At 42.2% G+C, this 18,994-nt stretch overlaps 2 protein-coding genes across 5 annotated transcripts in view; one reads left to right on the plus strand and one right to left on the minus strand.

Annotated features, from left to right (window-relative positions):
- Window positions 1–12,548, minus strand: part of LOC144495022 (uncharacterized) — a 65,423-nt gene extending 52,875 nt beyond the window's left edge. The window contains exon 1 of the mRNA XM_078214817.1: window positions 12,447–12,548. The gene's annotated coding sequence lies outside the window, so the exon portion shown is untranslated. The remainder of the gene's footprint in view (window positions 1–12,446) is intronic.
- ccnh (cyclin H) overlaps window positions 1–16,226 on the plus strand; it is a 38,121-nt gene extending 21,895 nt beyond the window's left edge. For 3 of the 4 annotated variants that reach the window (XM_078214821.1, XM_078214818.1, XM_078214822.1), the window contains 5 exons: window positions 2,578–2,741; window positions 5,004–5,074; window positions 8,657–8,762; window positions 12,609–12,669; window positions 14,985–15,437. In XM_078214821.1, coding sequence (XP_078070947.1) covers window positions 2,578–2,741; window positions 5,004–5,074; window positions 8,657–8,762; window positions 12,609–12,669; window positions 14,985–15,023 — 441 coding nt within the window. In that variant the 3' untranslated portion in view covers window positions 15,024–15,437. Of the gene's footprint in view, window positions 1–2,577; window positions 2,742–5,003; window positions 5,075–8,656; window positions 8,763–12,608; window positions 12,670–14,984 lie in introns of all 4 variants that reach the window. The other variant, XM_078214820.1, reaches the window with a different exon arrangement.
- The last annotated feature ends 2,768 nt before the right edge of the window (window positions 16,227–18,994 follow it).

The raw sequence follows: 18,994 nt of genomic DNA on the forward strand, positions 1-18,994 counted from the left end.
TGAGCTGTGGTCAATAAATAGGAATTTGACGTAGTTGTCTTTGTTATCTAGGTTTTCCAGGATTGAGTGCAGGGCCAGGGAGATGGCGTCTGCTGTGCACCTGTTGCGGTGATAGGCAAACTGTAGTGGATCCAGACAATCTGGGAGGCTGGAATGGATTTGTGCCATGGCTAACCTTCTGAAGCACTTCATACTGATGGATATCAGAGCCACCAGATGATAGTCATTAAGGCACGCTGCCTGGCTTTCCTTTGGTTCTGGGATGATGGTCATCTTCTTGAAGTAGATAGGGACCTCAGATAGGTGTAAAGAGAGGTTAAAGATGTCTGTGAATACCCCCGCCAACTGATCAGTGCAGGATCTGAATGCTCATCTGGGTACTCCACCTGGGCCAGTTGCTTTTAGTGGGTTCACTTTTGTGAAGGCTGCTCTGACGTCTGCGATGGTGACCTCGGATATGGGTTTGGCCAAGGCTTCTGGGATGGAAGTCATGCTCTCGCTGACCTCTTGCTCAAAATGGCCATAGAATGTGTTGGGCTCTTCGGGGAGGGGTGCATTGGTGCCGGCGATTTTACATGCCTTCATCTTGTAGCCTGTTATGTCTTGTAGACCTTGCCATAGTCAGTGGGAGTCCATGTGGCTTGCCTGGGACTCTAGCTTGGTGCTTAGACGTAGCAACACTGGCACGTTTCTGCTCCCTGGACCTAGAATACCTGACATTAAAATGCCGCCCCTACTACCTTCCGTGGGAGTTCACCTCTGTTATCCTGACAGCAGTTTACATCCCACCTCATGCGGATGTGAAGACCGAGATGGATTCTCCGTAGATTATATATAGATTTCTTGTGTGGGTCAGGGTCGCCTGACCTGAACGCCCAGACCTGGACTTCAGCAAACCCTGGATATTCATGTTCATCCATGGTTTGTGGTTGGGAAACACAAAGATTTGCTTCTTTGGCACACAGTCTTCTACACACTTACTAATGAAGTCAGTTATTGTAGTGCCATACTCATTCAGGTTGGTCGCTGAGTTTTTAAATATTGACCAGTCTACAGACTCGAAGCAGTCCTGTAAGAGATCATCCAATTCCTCAGTGCACGTCTTTTTGCAATGGATTCTCCCATTTCAGATTTTGCTTGTAAGTTGGGAGCAGAAGCACAACCTTGTGGTCTGATTTGCCAAAGTGTGGGTGGGTGATAGGGTCGTAGGCATGTTTAATATTTGTGTAGCAGTGGTCTAGAATGTTTGGGCCTCTAGTGGAACCGGAGATGTGTTGGTGTTATCTTGGTAGGACGCTCTTGAGCTTGGCCTGATTGAAGTCCTCGGCCATGATGAACAAGGCCTCGGGATGTTTCGTCTCAAGGCTACTTGTGGTGGTGTATATTTTGCCCAGCGCGATCTTCACATCCGAATGGGGTGGGATGTAAACTGCTGTCAGGATAACAAGAGGTGAACTCCCACGGAAGGTCGTAGAGGCGGCATTTTAGTGTCAGGTATTCTAGGTGTGGGGAGCAGAAACTCGCCAGTGTTGCTACGTCTCGGCACCAAGAGCTGTTGATTAGAAGGCACACCCCACCTCCCCTAGCCTTGCCTGAGGCCGCTATATGGTCCATTCAGTGGATTGAGAAACTGTCTGGGCCCTCTGAGATTTGCTGCCATTTTTGGTGGATTACTATCTAACGGAATATTGAGGAGTTCTTTTGAGACTCTAAATTCCATAGAACACTGTAATTTCATGGTCATCATATTGCACAGGAAGGAATTCCTGGTCTAAATGTTTCATTTTATATTGTTAGGATCATAGAAATCATAGAAACCCTACAGTGCAGAAAGAGGCCATTTGGCCCATCGAGTCTGCACCGACCACATTCCCACCCAGGCCCTACCCCCTTATCCCTACATATTTACCCGCTAATCCCTCTAACCTACGCATCTCAGGACACTAAGGGGCAATTTTAGCATGGCCAATCAACCTAACCCGCACATCTTTGGACTGTGGGAGGAAACCGGAGCACCCGGAGGAAACCCACGCAGACACGAGGAGAATGTGCAAACTCAACACAGACAGTGACCCAAGCCGGGAATCGAACCCAGGTCCCTGGAGCTGTGAAGCAGCAGTGCTAACCACTGTGCTACCGTGCCACCCCAAACTTGGTAAGAGTGCTATCTTATAGGCAGCTTGATGATTGATTTATTTCAAAGTTATGGCTGACTGCCATAATTTGCTGGAAATATGAAAGTTTACACTGCCTTTTATTAACTTACTGCAGTAAACAATAGTGTGACGACTCACCCTACATAGGACCTGATGTTGTGCATTGGCAACCTATCTTAAAATTTCAGTGATCCACCTATATTTTGTTACGTTAGTAACAGTTTAGAAGTGATAATTGCATTGGAGAAACAGTAATAAATCAAAGAATTTCTCAATGTAGAATGGCTAATTACTACAGGTTCAGATTTGAAAAAGGTTGAAGCTTTTCATTCAAAAAACAATGAATTATTACATTGGCAAGAATTAATAATTGTGGAAGTACATTTTCCGAGACAGTTATTGGTGTTTTCTTCCTGTTTAGGCTCGATACACAGCTGTAGAAAATCCAGAAGTTTTGCGGAAAACAGCAGACGAGTTTCTGAGCCGAGCAACTATGACTGATGCCAGTCTTCTCTTTACACCATCACAGATAGCAATAACAGCTATTCATTTCAGTGCCTCCAGAGCAGGCATTAATATGGATAGGTATGATACCCTTTAATATTTCAACTGTTTTAAGGTTTTATGGAAATAGTTTTTCATCGAGCAACCAAGGCCTTTGACAAGGTACCATATGGTAGTTTGTTGCATAAGGTTAAATCTCGCATGATTCAGGGTGAGGTAGCCAATTGGATACAAAATTGGCTTGACCACAGGAGACAGAGGGTGGTTGTAGAGGGTTTTCTTTCAAACTGGAGGCCTGTGTCCAGCGGTGTGCATCAGGGATCAGTGCTGGGTCCATTGTTATTTGTCATTTATATTAATGATTTGGGATGAGAGGTTAGGAGGCATGGTTAGTAAGTTTGCAGATGACACCAAGATTGGTGGCATAGTGGATAGTGAAAAAAGGTTTTCTAGGATTGCAATGGGATCTTGATCAATTGGGCCAGTGGGCTGACGAATGGCAAATGGAGTTTAATTTAGATAAATGCGAGATGATGCATTTTGGTAGATCAAACCAGGGCAGAATTTACTCAGTTAATGGTAGGGCGTTGGGGAGAGTTATAGAACAAAGAGATCTAGGGGTACATGTTCATAGCTCCTTGAAAGTGGAGTCACAGGTGGACAGAGTGGTGAAGAAGGCATTCGGCATGCTTGGTTTTATTGGTCAGAACATTGAATACAGGAATTGGGACGTCTTGTTGAAGTTGTACAAGACATTGGTAAGACCACACGGGGAATACTGTGTAAAGTTCTGGTCACCCTATTATAGAAAGGATATTAAACTAGAAAGAGTGCAGAAAAGATTTACTAGGATGCTACCGGGACTTGATGGTTTGAGTTATAGGGAGAGGCTGGATCGACTGGGACTTTTCTCCCTGGAGCGTAGGAGGCTTTGGGGTGATCTTATAGAGATCTATAAAATAATTAGGGGTAATGAGGCAAGTCAACATCTTTTCCCAAAAGTAGGAGTCTAAAACTAGAGAGCATAGGTTTAAGATGAGACGGGAGAGATACAAAAGTGTCCAGAGGGGCAATATTTTCACACAGAGGGTGGTGAGTGTCTGGAACGAGCTGCCAGAGGTAGTAGTAGAGGCGGGTACAATTTTGTTTTTTAAGAAGCATTTAGACAGTTACATGGGTAAGATTGGTTTAGAGGGATATGGGCCAAAAGTGGGCACTTAGGATTAGCTTAATGGTGAAAACTGGGCAGCATGGACAAGTTGGGCCAAAGGGCCTGCTGTAAACCTCTGACTCTATGATCATGTTTATGTATTTTTGCAATCTTTTTAATTATCTGTAGAGGGCTCCATATTGCATTATGGGGGTGATTCACTGGGCCACTCATCTCAGCTGGGATTCGTGATATGGCCTGTTCAATTGGGCATGCGCGAAGACCAAAATAGGAATCTCGCTGGGCTTCAAACCTGTTCCGCATCTCCCATCATGGGATACCATCGAGAATACGCCGACTTTGACAGAGCATCTTACCCAGGCCACCTACCCTATCCCTGTAACCTCACACATTTACCTCACTAATCCCCCTAAGCTACACATCTTCGGACACTAAGGGGCAATTTTGTATGTGCAGTCCACCTAACTTGCACATCTTTGGACTCTGAGGAAACCAGAGCACCCTGAGGAAACCTATGCAGACATTGGGAGAACGTGCAAACCACACAAGACTGGAATCAAACCCAGGTCCCTGATGCTGAGAGTCAGAAATGCTAGCTACTGTGCCACCATGCTGCCCTTAATTTTTCCTTGAGAAAGTGGTGCTTAGCTCCCTTTTTGAACTGCTGCAGTTCCTGGAGTGTAGGTACACCCACAGTGCTGTTAGGGAGGGTTTTCCAGGATTTTGACCCTGTGACAGTGAAGGAAAGTCATTATATTTCCTAGTCAGGATGGAGAGTAACTTGGAGAAAAACCTCCAGGTGGTGGTGTTCCCCGGTATCTGCTGCCCTTTTCCTTCTTGATGGTATTGGTGTGGGTTTGGAAGGTGCTGCTTAAGAAGCCTAAAGAAGACAATTGTAATGAAAATTGCCTGAGTGGATTTTATGAGAGGCTGTTGTAACATCTAAGGAGCATGGTAGTTGTAAGATATGATCTATGATCCTTCTTTGGAAGCAATAATTTGAGATTGATCTGCTGAAACTCTTTCAGGTAACTTTTTGTTATCTGTCACTGTTGGAGACATATACCCGCTGAGTTTGATGCCATTGTGTTGACATGCAGGAGTAAAATTATTTCTTTCATAAATTTACTACTGCATTGATCTTGCTTCTAATTTTCTATTTTGTGCTTTAGCTATTTGACAGAATGCCTTATGCTAAAAGACAACAATGAATGCCTGTCAAAGCTGGTTGAAGGAATCCGATGTAAGTAATCTTGTGTAGTTACAATGGAAGATTGAAACTATATTTCCTTTTATTGGTGCAACCAAATCCAGATTAATTATTTGTGGAATGTGACAGCTTTTATTCAATGTTCAAACATTTTCTGACATAATTATAAAAGTTCTCAGTTATAATATTTGGAATGTTGGAATGAAGTCCTTCCTTGGGATGTGGGCGTCACGGGCAAGGCCAGCATTTGTTGCCCATCCCAGAGGCAGTTCAGAGTCAACTACATTGCAGTGGGTCTGGAGGCACATGTAGGCCAAACTGAGAGAGGATGGGAGATTTCCTATTATAAAGGACATGAGTGAACCAGATGGGTTTTTACAACAATTAACGATTGAGGCATAGACAGGGTGGATAATCAGAGGCTTTTTCCAAAGGGGCACAGGTTCAAGATGAGAGGGGGAAAGTTTAAGGGAGATGTGCAGGGGAAATCTTTCACACGGAGAGTTGTGGGTGCCTGAGACGGGCTGCCAGAGGAGTTGCTGGAAGCAGGCATATTAGCAACATTTAAGAGGCATCTAGATGGGTACATGAATAAGGAGGGAATGGAGGGATATGGACAGAGTAAGGGCAGAAGGTTTTTTTTAGTTTAGTAAGGGCATCATGATTTGCACAGGCTTGGAGGGCTGAAGGGCCTGTTCCTGTGCTGTACTTGTCTTTGTTCTTCTTTGACAATGGTTTCATGATCATCATTAGACTAGTAATTCCAGATTTTTATCGAATTCAGATTTCTCCATCTGCCTTGATGGGATTTGAAGCTTAGGGTATTACCCTGGGTCTCTGGAATACTAGTCCATTGACAATATCACTACGTCATTGTCTCTCCCTATTCTATTATCATAGAGTTAGAGTGCTGCGGCACATCGAGTTTGCTTTATCTCGCCTTGCTCTGCATATTTTATTTTCGTGCAAATATCTAATTCTCTTTCTAAAGAATTGTTGGACAATGCTTCAACAGCAGTTTGTGGCAGACAATTGCACGTATTTATCACCTTGTGTGCAAATTTTTTATTCCAACCGCTGTAATTCATTTTTTGCAATTACCTTCAACTTTGTTCCCTAGTTTTATTGTCTTACTGATGATCACTGTTTACTATATCCTAACTTCATAACCTTTAAAACCCTGTACTCCTCTCCCCTCCGGCAAAATTGGCCCTAATTTCTCAAGTTGGAATTCAAAACTACAACTCCTCATCCCTGGTCTGTTTTGTCAATCTACACAGCATCTATTCCAATACATGTTATATATTTCTATAGTGGGCTGCATGCAATAGAATCCTAGGAGGTGGCTATGAAGCCCATGGTGCCTATGTGAACTCTTTGAAAGAGCAGTCCAATTAGGGCCACTCCTCTGCTCTTTCCCCATACCGCAACAAATTTATTTTCCAAACGATGTTTTAAAATGAAGTTCATTGTTATTTGATGAAGTGATAATTTGAGTATAATGTGAATCACGTGTATATGGACTTCTGACATATGTTTAATTAAGGAGCCACAGTAAGTCTGTGAGCAAACTTGAGGTCCATGAGATTAACGAGCACAGGCAGCTTGGATACAAAATGGTCTAAGGAACAGAAATCAGAAGAGTAATGGTGGATGATTGTTTTACGAATAGGATTGAGGTTTACAGTGATGTTCCCCAGTGATTAATATTGAGACTAGTGCTCTTTGTGATGTATATTAATGATCTGGAATGGGTATAAAGGGCATATTTCAAAGATTTCAGATTCTATGAAAGTTGGAAAGTAGTAGACAGTGAAGAGAGTTAAAACAGATTTCAGGAGGGCATTGACTGATGAAATGGGCAAACACATGGCAGATGATGTTTAATGCAGAGATTATGGGATATGGAGTTTTGTAAATAGGGGCATTGTATACAAAACCAAGGATGTCATGCTAAACCTTTGCAAATCTCTGCTTAGGCCTCATCTGGAGTTATTGGTCGAATCTCTACCACCTCGCTCGCCCCAGAATTGGGGTGGGCGAGGTTCCCAGAACGGAAATCTCCATTGGCCTTAGGTGGGATTTTACGACCTCGCCCAAGCGAGGCTGTAAAATCCTGCCCATTGTGTCCAAGTCTAGTCATCATACCTTGGGAAGGAACCTTGGAGAGGGTGTAGATGTTCATCAGAATGATACCAGGGATGTAGGGAGACTATCGATATGCTCCAAATCATGAGGGATTTTCATAAATTAAATAAATATAACTTGTTTCCAGTGGCAAGAGGGTCATTAACCACAGGATACAGATTTAACTTAATTGACAAAAGCACTGTGGCAAGGTGGTACAATGGTTAGCACTGCTGCCTCACAGCGCATGGGACCTGGGTTCGATTCCCGGCTTGGGTCACTGTCTGTGCAGAGTCTGCACGTTCTCCCCGTGTCTACATAGGTTTCCTCCGGGTGCTTCGGTTTCATCCCACAGTCCAAAAGACGTGCTGGTTAGGTGCATTGGTCATGCTAAATTCTCCCTCAGTGTACCTGAACAAGTGCCGGAATGTGGCAACTAGGGGATTTTCACAGTAACTTCATTGCAGTGTTAATGTAAGCCTACTTGTGACTAATAAATAAACTTTAACACCCGAGGGGAGATGAGAACAGTGTGTTACTATGGTCTGAATGTTGTGCATTGGGGGCAGTTTCATTAGCTTCTAGAAGGGCATTGATTGGATTTTTACTTGAAAAGGGAAAAAGAAAAGCAGGGTTATGGAGAAAAGGCAAGATAGTGGGACCAAGAGTTTTTCTCGAGCCGGTAGAGGCATGAAAGGTCAGATAATCTCCTTTTGTAATGTATGTTTCTAGGTGCATATCCAATTCCATTTTGAAAGTTACTATTGAATCTTAATCACCCTTTCAGGCAGTGTATTCCAGATCATCATAACATTAATTGCAGTCATAGTAACAAACAAATTCGATATTAAATCCAAGTGTTTGTATTCTGTGCCTTTCTTTCGAAAGAAAGACCAGTATTCTGTTTGTCATGCCTTGTTAATGTCAGTCTGTTCTACATGGATTTCAAAAATAATAGCAAAACTATGAATTTATATTTTTCTAAACTGCCTTAAAACTGACCAGCTTGCTATATCCTGCAGTTTTTCATAATCCATCTCAATTTGCAATCTCCGTAATTAGGTGGAATCAGAACATCTTGTTTCCCTGTCCCTCCCACTGCCATCAGATTTATATCCAAATTATTTATGCATCCAGTATCTAAGAGGAACTCAGTACAAACTTCCACCTGTGGGAAACAATTCTTTAGTATCTTTTTTACCTTTACAATTTGTTCATGAATTCCAACTAACACTATTCCCTTAATTCCATGTTCCGTTATCCTTGCTGCAATTCTTTACATATAGCACCTATCAATTACTCCCAATAAATCCATGTTAAGAACATGCACTACATTTTGTGATATTTGCTTTGTTATTTTATATGGTAGTTTAACTACATTTTCTAAACCTTCAGTCCTGTAGTTTACTTTGCATTTTAGTGTTTTCTTTAGGAACTTGCAAAATAATTTTAGTCTCAGTGTATGGTATGATGTTCAATGTTGAGCAGGTATAAAGAACCTGGTGAAGAAATATGACGCTCCCAGACCGGAGGAAGTTAATCTTCTGAAACAGAAACTTGAACATTTACACAGCTTGGACCTTGGCATCAATTTGTAAGTATTGACAAAATAAAACAAACAAGTCAAATACATTGTCCATGTTGTCTAGCTTGGAAAATTCCGAGTGAATTTTTCTGTATTGCTTTTCCTATCTCTGCCAGATTACATCACTGTTGGAAGTTGAATGGGAAGTGTTTAGTTATCACACTCCAGCAAGCATGAAATGTGAGCAAGTGTGATGAACTACTGGGTTTTTTCATGCCCATCAATTTTGTATGTTCGCTTTCTGACACTGAAATTACAGTTATAAGCATGTAAAATAATTATTGCATTGCTTCATTCAGACAGTTACAATGAAGTTACATTTTGGCTGGAAATTAGAGAATATTTTTATACTTGTTTTCCACTTAAACCTTACAGTACATAGTGTCAGGGAATGACTCCAGGATAGTAGTCTGCCTCCCTGGTGCCGGGGTACTGGATGTCTCCGAGAGGGTAGGAAGTATATTAAAAAGGGAAGGTAATCAAACATGTAATTGTACACATTGGTGAAAATGACATAGGTAGAAAGAGCAGGGGGGTCATACGAGAGCAATTCAGGGAGATGGCTGCTAGGCTAAAAAATAAGGCCTCTAGGGTAGCAATCTCTGGACTGCTCCCAGTGCCTAGTGCTAGTGAGGCCAGGAACAGGGAGATTCTACAATTGAACACGTGGCTAAAGGACTGGTGCAAGAGGGAGGGTTTCAAATTCATAGCTCATTGGGAAGTCTTCATGAGAGGATGGCACCTGTACGGAAAGGATGGGTTACACCTTAACTGGAAGGGCACAAATATCCGGGCTGGGAGTTTTGCAAGAGTGTTTCGGCAGGGTTTAAACTAGTGTGGCAGGGGGGGTGGTGATCAAAACAGTAGGTCAGTAAGTACTGAGGCTGGGGTCGAGCTGGGGACCAGGGCAAGACTAGCTAAGAAGAAGAGCATTCTGGAGCAGGATGACCTGAGTGGGTCTGGAGTGCATCTGCTTCAATGCGAGGAGCGTAACGGGTAAGACAGACGAACTTAGGGCCTTAATGCTTACGTGGAATTTGGATGTGGTTGCGGCGACGGAGACATGGTTAAAAGGACAGGACTGGCAGCTGAATATTCTGGGGTATAAGTGTTTTAGGCAAGACAGAGGAGAGGCTAAAAAAGGTGGGGGAGTAGCGGTATTAGTTAGGGAGCATATTCCAGCGGTGCAGAGGGTAGACAATTTAGAGGGGTCATGTAGTGAGTCGCTGTGGGTGGAGCTCAGAAACAGGACAGGTGCAATCACTATGCTGGGGGTATACTACAGGCCACCCAACAGCCCACGGGAAGTGGAGGAACGGATATGTCAGGAGATTCTGGATATGTGCAGAAAAAATAGGGTTGTTATAGTGGGAGACTTCAATTTCCCTGGTATAGACTGGAAAGTGCTTGGGGCCGGGGGTCTGGACGAGGAGGAATTTGTAAAATGCATACTGGAAGGTTCTTTGGAACAGTATGTAGATAGCCCAACTAGAGAGGGGGCTATACTGGATCTAGTTCTGGGAAATGAGCCCGGTCAGGTCGTCAAAGTTTCGGATGGGGAACATGCGGCAAGTAGTGACCACAACTCTGTTAACTTTAGGATAGTAATGGACAAGGACGAGTGTTGTCCTAAGGGTAGAGTGCTAAATTGGGGGAAGGCTAACTGTAGCCGGATTAGGCAGGAATTGGTGGCCATTGATTGGGAGAGGCTGTTCGGGGGTAAGTCCACATCTGGCATGTGGGAGTCTTTTCAGGAACAGCTGATAAGGCTGCAGGACAGGCATGTGCCTGTAAAAAGGAAGGCTAGGAAAGGTAGGATTCGAGAGCTGTGGATAACCAGGGAAATTGAGGATCTGATCAAAAAGAAAAGAGAGGCGTACGTTAGGTCCAGGCAACTGAAAACAGATGGAGCTCTGGAGGAATACAGAGAGAGTAGGAAAGAACTCAAACGGGGAGTTAGAAGGGCAAAAAAAGGTCACGAAATGTTCTTGGCAGACAGGATTAAGGAGAATCCTAAGGCATTTTATTCATATGTTCGGAACAAAAGAGTTGTTAGGGAAAAAGTCGGACCTCTCAGGGACAAAGGTGGGGAATTATGCTTAGAACCCAAGGGAATAGGGGAGATCCTAAATGAATACTTTGCATCGGTAGTCACAAAGGAGAGGGACTTGTTGACTGGGAGTGTCTCAGAGGGAGGTGTTGACCCGTTAGAGAGAATCTCCATTACAAGGGAGGAAGTGTTAGGTTTGTTAGGTAACATTAAAACTGACAAATCCCCAGGGCCTGATGGCATCTATCCTAGACTGCTCAGGGAGACAAGAGATGTAATTGCTGGGCCTCTAACGGAAATCTTTGTCTCTTCATTGGACACAGGTGAGGTCCCTGAGGATTGGAGGATAGCGAATGTGGTACCGTTATTTAAGAAGGGTAGCAGGGATAACCCGGATAATTATAGGCCAGTGAGCTTGACGTCCGTGGTAGGGAAGTTGTTGGAGAGGATTCTTAGAGACAGGATGTATGCGCATTTAGAACGGAACAATCTCATTAGTGACAGACAGCATGGTTTTGTAAGAGGGAAGTAATGCCTTACAAATTTGGTGGAGTTTTTTTGAGGAAGTGACAAAAACGGTTGACGAAGGAAGGGCCGTGGATGTCGTCTATATGAATTTCAGTAAGGCATTTGACAAAGTCCCTCATGGCAGGTTGGTTAAGAAGGTTAAGGCTCGTGGGATACAAGGAGAGGTGCCTAGATGGGTAGAAAACTGGCTTGGCCACAGGAGACAGAGGGTAGCAGTCGAAGGGTCTTTTCCGGCTGGAGGTCTGTGACCAGTGGTGTGCCGCAGGGCTCTGTACTGGGACCTCTGCTATTTGTGATATATATAAATGATTTGGAAGAAGGTGTAACTGGTGTTATCAGCAAGTTTGCGGATGAGACGAAGATGGCTGGACTTGTGGATAGCGATGAACATTGTCGGACAATACAGCAGGATATAGATAGGCTGGAAAATTGGATGGAGAAATGGCAGATGGAATTTAATCCAGATAAATGCGAAATGATGCATTTTGGAAGAACTAATGTAAGGGGGAGTTATACAATAAATGGCAGAGTCATCAAGAGTATAGAAACACAGAGGGACCTAGGTGTGCAAGTCCACAAATCCTTGAAGGTGGCAGCACAGGTGGAGAAGGTGGTGAAGAAGGCATATGGTATGCTTGCCTTTATAGGACGGGGTATAGAGTATAAAAGCTGGAGTCTGATGTTGCAGCTGTATAGAACGCTGGTTCGGCCACATTTGGAATACTGCGTCCAGTTCTGGTCGCCGCACTACCAGAAGGACGTGGAGGCTTTAGAGAGAGTGCAGAGAAGGTTTACCAGGGTGTTGCCTGGTATGGAGGGTCTTAGCTATGAGGAGAGATTGGGTAAACTGGGCTTGTTCTCCCTGGAAAGACTGAGAATGAGGGGAGACCTAATCGAGGTGTACAAAATTATGAAGGGTATAGATAGGGTGAACAGTGGGAAGCTTTTTCCCAGGTCGGAGGTGACGATCACGAGGGGTCACGGGCTCAAGGTGAGAGGGGCGAGGTATAACTCAGATATCAGAGGGACGTTTTTTACACAGAGTGGTGGGGGCCTGGAATGCGCTGCCAAGTAGGGTGGTGGAGGCAGACACGCTGTCATCGTTTAAGACTTACCTGGATAGTCACTTGAGCAGTCTGGGAATGGAGGGATACAAACGAATGGTCTAATTGGACCAGTGAGCGGCGCAGGCTTGGGGGGCCGAAGGGCCTGCTTCCTGTGCTGTACTATTCTTTGTTCTTTGTGTTGTCCAACTCTGCTTCTGTGTTCAAAAACAGAAAGAAGAGGAAAGGTTATGAGGAAGATGGAACAATTTCAAAAAAAGCAAAAATTGAAGAGGTCAGTAAGATCCTTTTGTAATATTGGCTTGCACAGCATTTTATGTTAACGAAGGACATTGCGATGTTAAATGATATGCAAGAGTATATGCAATGTCAACAGCTTGATTCCTCAATCTTGAACATTTTGTAATGAATAGTGTTATTTAGGTTAGACAGTCTCAGCTATGTTTCAAGTCAGGCTAGGCTCGTCCTTTGGATTGTCAAAACCACTGTCAGATTGCTTTGTTTGTTTGCCGGATTAAAAGGTGAATGGAAGACAACTATAAGACAGGAGAGGAGGGCAGATCATAAAGAAATGGCACAGTGGTTAGCACAGCTGCCTCACTGTGTCAGAGACCCGGGTTCAATTCAGCCTTGGGAGTCTGCCTGTGTGGAGTTTGCACGTTCTGTGCCTGTGTGGGTTCCCTCTGGGTGCTTTGGTTTCCTCCCACACGCCAAAGATGCGCGGTTAGGTTGATTGGCCATGATAAATTGCCCCTTAGTGTGCCAAGATGTGTTGGGTTAGGGAGATTAGTGGAGTTATGGGGATAGGACCTGGGTGGGATGCTCTGTCGGAGAGTTGGTGCAGACTCGATGGGCCGAGTGGCCTCCTTCTGTACTGTAGTGATTCTATGAAATGTTCTACGGCTTAAGTGATTGGTTTCCACAAGTAAGGAAAGGTCACAACAGCAGTTGTAATGATGCAATTTCTAATTACACTAAGATTGTGCTTTGAAGAATGTTGACTATGGCTGTACATTGGACAAATCTGCTGAGGAGACTTCCCTGAGCTGGACTAGTACAAGTCTACTGAAATCACTCATTATCAATGGTACATCTCTTCAAATTGTCTTGATTTAAGCACTCATTGGACACTGGTCATAGGAAATAAGGGAGGTGATGGCCTCGTGGTATAGACTGTTAATCCAGAAACTCAGCTGATGTTCTGGGGCCTGGGTTCGAATCCCACCACAGTAGATGGTGGCATTTCCATTCCATTAAAAATATCTGGAATTAAAAGTCTAATGATGACCATGAAACCATTGTCGATTGTCAGAAAAACCCATTTGGTTCACTAACGTCCTTTAGGGAAGGAAATCTGCCATCCTTATCTAGTCTGGCCTGCAAGTGACTCAAAGCCACACCAATGAGGTTGACTCTCAACTATCCTCTGAACAAGGGAAACTAGGGATGGGCAATAAATTCTGTAAGAAGTCTCACAATACCAGGTTAAAGTCCAACAGGTTTATTTGGTAGCACAAGCTTTTGGAGCGCCACTCCTTCATCAGGTGAGTGAGGAGCTGTGTTCACAAACAGGGCATATATAGACACAAACTCAATTTACAAGATAATTTACAGCTCCTCACTCACCTGAAAGCTTGTGCTACCAAATAAACTTGTTGGACTTAAACCTGGTGTTGTGAGACTTCATACTGTGCTTATCCCAATCCAATGCCGGCATCTCCACATCAATAAATTCTGGCCAGCCAGTGACGCCCTTGTCCCACGAATGAATAAAAAAAATAATCTGCTCAAAGTGGAGCTCAATAATACCAGGTAAAAGTAGAGGCCAGTGCTTTTGGCGGCTTAGATCAATTAGCGTGCTGAGCCTTTGGGTAACCATCTTCTAACCAAGTAATAGCATGGGAGCAGAGGATGAGTGAGTGCATGCTGATGGGACTTTAAAAAAAACTCACTTGTGCTGGAAATTCACTGATATTCAGTTCCCAATCTAAAAACAAATATTATTTTGGATCTGTTTGGCTGTCAACATTCACTAGATTTGAAGATTCTACTCTCCTACCACCTATGTCAAGTTACTAAAATCCATTTGGAAGCATAAAAATCAACACCTCTCAGGGTAAAACAACACTAATACCTTTAGCTACTAAGAAATTACTGAACGTTTGTGATCAAACAGTGTTCATAGCACTGTTATTGAAATCTTTAAACATGCTGCTTTTTTTCAAACCTTGACATAATTATTTTGTGTTGTCCTTGTTAGCCTCCCATTAACTCCAACAAGTTTGAAACTTGGTTGATTGCATTGCCCATTACCCCTATGCTCATTGACTTTCTGTCCCTCAATGGAGTGAATGTAAAATCCTCATTTGCAAATTCCAATGCCTCAGTGTCTCAGCAATTGTCTTTCCCCTTAGATCCAGCACTTTCAGTCTTGTCTATGCATTATGCTCCCTTAATCCCACTGCCTCTCCACTTCCCTTTGGTCACTATTCTTAAAGAAAAAGATGATCAGAATGAATACTTTTTATCCACATTAAAAAATTGTTTATATTTGGGCATTGTAAAAATTCCTTTTTGTCTTATTTGTAGGAGGAATGGAGTGATGACGATCTAGTTGATGCAATGTAAATTGCTGCTTGACTTACATTTTCAAAGTATTCATGGAGGAGCAGCTGCTGTGGTTTTCTGATTTGGTGTTCATTCTGAGGAGTGACATTCAGACATGAGTTTGAGTAAAACCAGTTGTGCTTCTGGATAGAAATCAGAAGCTTGATTTTAAAAAGCCAACTGAAGCTGCATACCACAGAAACAGGCAGCACTCCTAATGCAAAATATTTTGTTTTGTAAATGACTTTTGATAGTCAATGTTTATTTTTTACTTCAGTCAAAATAAAGGAGGTTCTGAAAATACTGCAACAAATTTTAAATGATTGCATTGCTGAGTTGTTTGATTTGTCAATATCAGTATGTAAATTGTTTTGGATGCATGTTTTAAGTGTCCTATTCTCATGCTCGGTATTTGAAATAAAATTTGTATTGTCTCAACAACTTAAGTTTGGAATATTTTTCAGAACGTCCTTTGTCTTCCATGTTTCAAGAAAAATAAGTTTTGATTTTATTCATTGCTCAGAATAATGTAAAATATATTTTTTCTACTGAATTATTTACTTGGCTACAAATTATTTCCTGCATTTTAAACAATGCTGGAGACAATAATAGAAATAAAACATTGTGAAACAGACCTGTGCTGTTCATTCCATGATATTTATCACAGGACTGAGTAATTGATTACTTAAAATTGTTTGCAATAGATCTTTTATTTACCATTTTATTTTGCTTAGATGTATATTTCTTTATAACATATTAATTCCTATGATTGTAGAGAAAATTTAAGTCCAATACTTTCATATACTTATCATTTACCCATAGCGTAGTTCAAGTGGTGTTGAGATCAAGCCTTAAGGCAGAAGGTTATTAGAGCTATTAGTTGTATCATAAGTTACATGGTAAAAGAAAAGTATATTAGTCAATTTAACAATAACAAATGAATTAGCTTAAGCTTTAACGGTTGAACAATACTTAAAATGAAAGGAAACAATTCTAAGTTCTAACGTATCACTAGATCAGTTTCAGTGAAGCAACATTTCTCTCATAGACTTAAAACACACTTTAACCATAGTTAGAAAAACCCAGGTATACTTGCTTTAACCTTTGTTAATAGTCTTGAAGGTTTGAGAAAACTTCTGGAAAGAGAGACTTTCTTCTTTCTACCAGCTCCAGGCAGTAACTATACTTTATTTTAAAATGAAAATAAAACTTTTTTTTGCCTACAAGCCTAGCTCTTCCCATTTCTAGTATCACACAACTCTGTCCCTGTATGCCTAACTCACCTTATTACTTTAATCAAAAACAAACACCCCATTAAATCTTCTGCTAAATAAATATTTACATAGCTAAAATGAGTAATTATCCTGTTTTTTCAGCATCTTCTGCATTCTTGCCAGACAAACCGACTGCTTCGAACAAAACACTGCCTTTCTAAGCAGTCTCCTGTTAAGCATAAAATATATTAATAGCACAGTATTATCACAAAAGAAATAGAGGGGAGTTATGAAACTTTTCCTCAGGATGGTGGGAGTGTGAATTGTCTTAAAGGGTAGTAGAGGCAAAAATCCTCAGCACATTTAAATGTAGTTGGATATGCACTTGAAGTTCTGTAACCTGCATACTAAGGACGAAAAGTTTTATTAGGCTGGATAGTTATTTCGTGACTGGTACAGACATGTTATGCCGAATGGCTGCCTCCTGTGCCAAAAATTTCTATGATTCTATATTTCACTAGTGCAAGTTAGACATTGGAGATGGGGGAAATAGGACTGTATTTTCAGTAATAGGTCCTGTCACATTTGGTAATAAATTAGGCACATAATTAAAAATAAACCTTAATCAGAAACGGGAACAAAGAAATGGCTGACCAACTGAATACATATTTTGGTTCTGTCTTCACAAAGGAGGACACTAATAACATACATACCCAAAATGTTGGGGAACAAAGGTTTAGTGAGAGGGAGGAACTGAAGGAAATCTGTATTTGTAGAGAAATAGTGTTGGGGAAACTGATGGGATTGAAGGCTGATAAATCTCCAAAGCCTGATAATCTACATCCCAGAGTACTCAAAAAATGGTGGATGTATTGGTGGTCATCTTCCAAGATTTTATAGACTCTGGAACAGTTCCTACAGATTGGAGGATAACTAATGTAACCCCAATTAAATACTTTTGAAGTAGTCACAAATTCATAGAATTTGGGCATCACTGACAAGACCAACATTTTTTCCTGTCTCTAAGTTTCCTCGAGAAGGTGATGAGCTGACTTCTTAAACTGCTGCAGTCCTTCTGGTGTACATATGATACAACAATGCTGGGATTCAGTGACAGTGAAGGAACAATATATTTCCAAGTCACAATGGTCTTTGGCTTGGAAGGGAACTTGCAGATAATGGTGCTCTCATGCACGTTTGTTCTTCTAGGTGGAGGAGGTTGCAGGTTTGGAAGTGCTGTTAAAGAAGTCTTGACAAGTTGCTCTGGTGCATTGATATTATGCACCGGTAGTAGAGCAAATGAATATTTAAGGTGGTGAATGGGGCACCAAACAAATGGGCTGCTTGACCTAATGGTGTTGAGTTTCTTCAGTGTTGCTGTAACTATTCATCAAGGCAAGTGAGGAATAATCCTATAGATGGCATTTAATTTTTTTTTTGCGGGGGGGATGCGGAGAGGGGTCATAGGAATTCTTAGCCTCATGCTCTTGTGCTATTCATGCTGCTGGTCCAGTTAAGTTTCTGCTCAATGGTAACCCCTGGTGAATTCACCAATAGTAATGCATTTAAATGTCCGGGGGAAATGTTCTTTGCACTTATTGGCAAAAATGTCACTTGCATTTATCATTCCAAGCTTGAATGTTGACTAGATTTCACTGTGTTGGCACAGACTGCTACATTATGAGTCAAGAATGGTGCTGAACACTGCAATCACCATCAAATGTTCCCACTTCTGACCTTATATTGGAGGGAATTTCATTGAAGCAACTTAAGATGGCTATGCCTGGGCACTGCCAGAGAATCAATGTCCCAGGCCTCCAACAACCACAACTATCTACCTTTATGCCAGAAAGATTACTCCAGCCAGTGGATTCTTTTCACCAATTCCCACTGACTTAAATTTTACTAGGGTTTCTGGATTTCACTCGGTTCACTTGATGTCAAGAGCAGTCACTCTCACTTCACCTCTGGAATTCAGCTCTTTAGTTGGACCAAGGCTGCAATTGGGTCTGGAGTGAGTGATCCTGTCTGAATCCAAATTGAGCATTGGTGAGTAAGTTCCATTTCATAGTGATGTTCACGACACCTTTCATCATTTTACTGATGATTGAGAGTAGACACATGAGTTTGTTCTGTTTTCAGTGGACAGAGATATCGTGGACATGGTAAATTTTCCACATTGTTGGGGAGATGCTATGTTATAGTTGCACTGGAACAGCTTGACTATGTGGTTCGTTCTGGAACTGTACAGCTGGGAGTTTATCTGGGCCCAGAGAATTTGCTCTATCAAGTAGGTTCAGCTGTTTATTGAATGGATCAGTGTTCCTTGTAAGCTGCACACCATGCAGTAATTGTGGAAGTAGCTCATAAGTACAGGCTGCTCACAAGTTCACCCCTCTAAAGATACTGTGTGCGCACAACTGCAAAAGAACGTAAAGGCATCTTACATTCAAATGAACAGACCAAACACAATGAAAAATTGTTAGGGGTGGGGGAGGATGGCACAGAACATGAATAGCCACTGTTGCAATGTAATTTACATCCAAAGTCCCCAACACAATCTTATTGAAACTTACAGGATACTGCGAGGCCTCGATAGATTGGACGTGGAGAGGGTGTTTCCACTTGCAGGAAAAACTAGAACCAGAGGGCACAACCTCAGACTAAAGGGACGATCCTTTAAAATAGAGATGAGGAGAAATTTCTTCAGCCAGAGTGGTGAATCTGTGGAACTCTTTGCTGCAGAAGGCCGTGGAGGCCAGGACGTTGAGTGTCTTT

Source organism: Mustelus asterias, chromosome 6 (genome assembly GCF_964213995.1).
Source record: "Mustelus asterias chromosome 6, sMusAst1.hap1.1, whole genome shotgun sequence".
Taxonomy (NCBI): domain Eukaryota; kingdom Metazoa; phylum Chordata; class Chondrichthyes; order Carcharhiniformes; family Triakidae; genus Mustelus; species Mustelus asterias.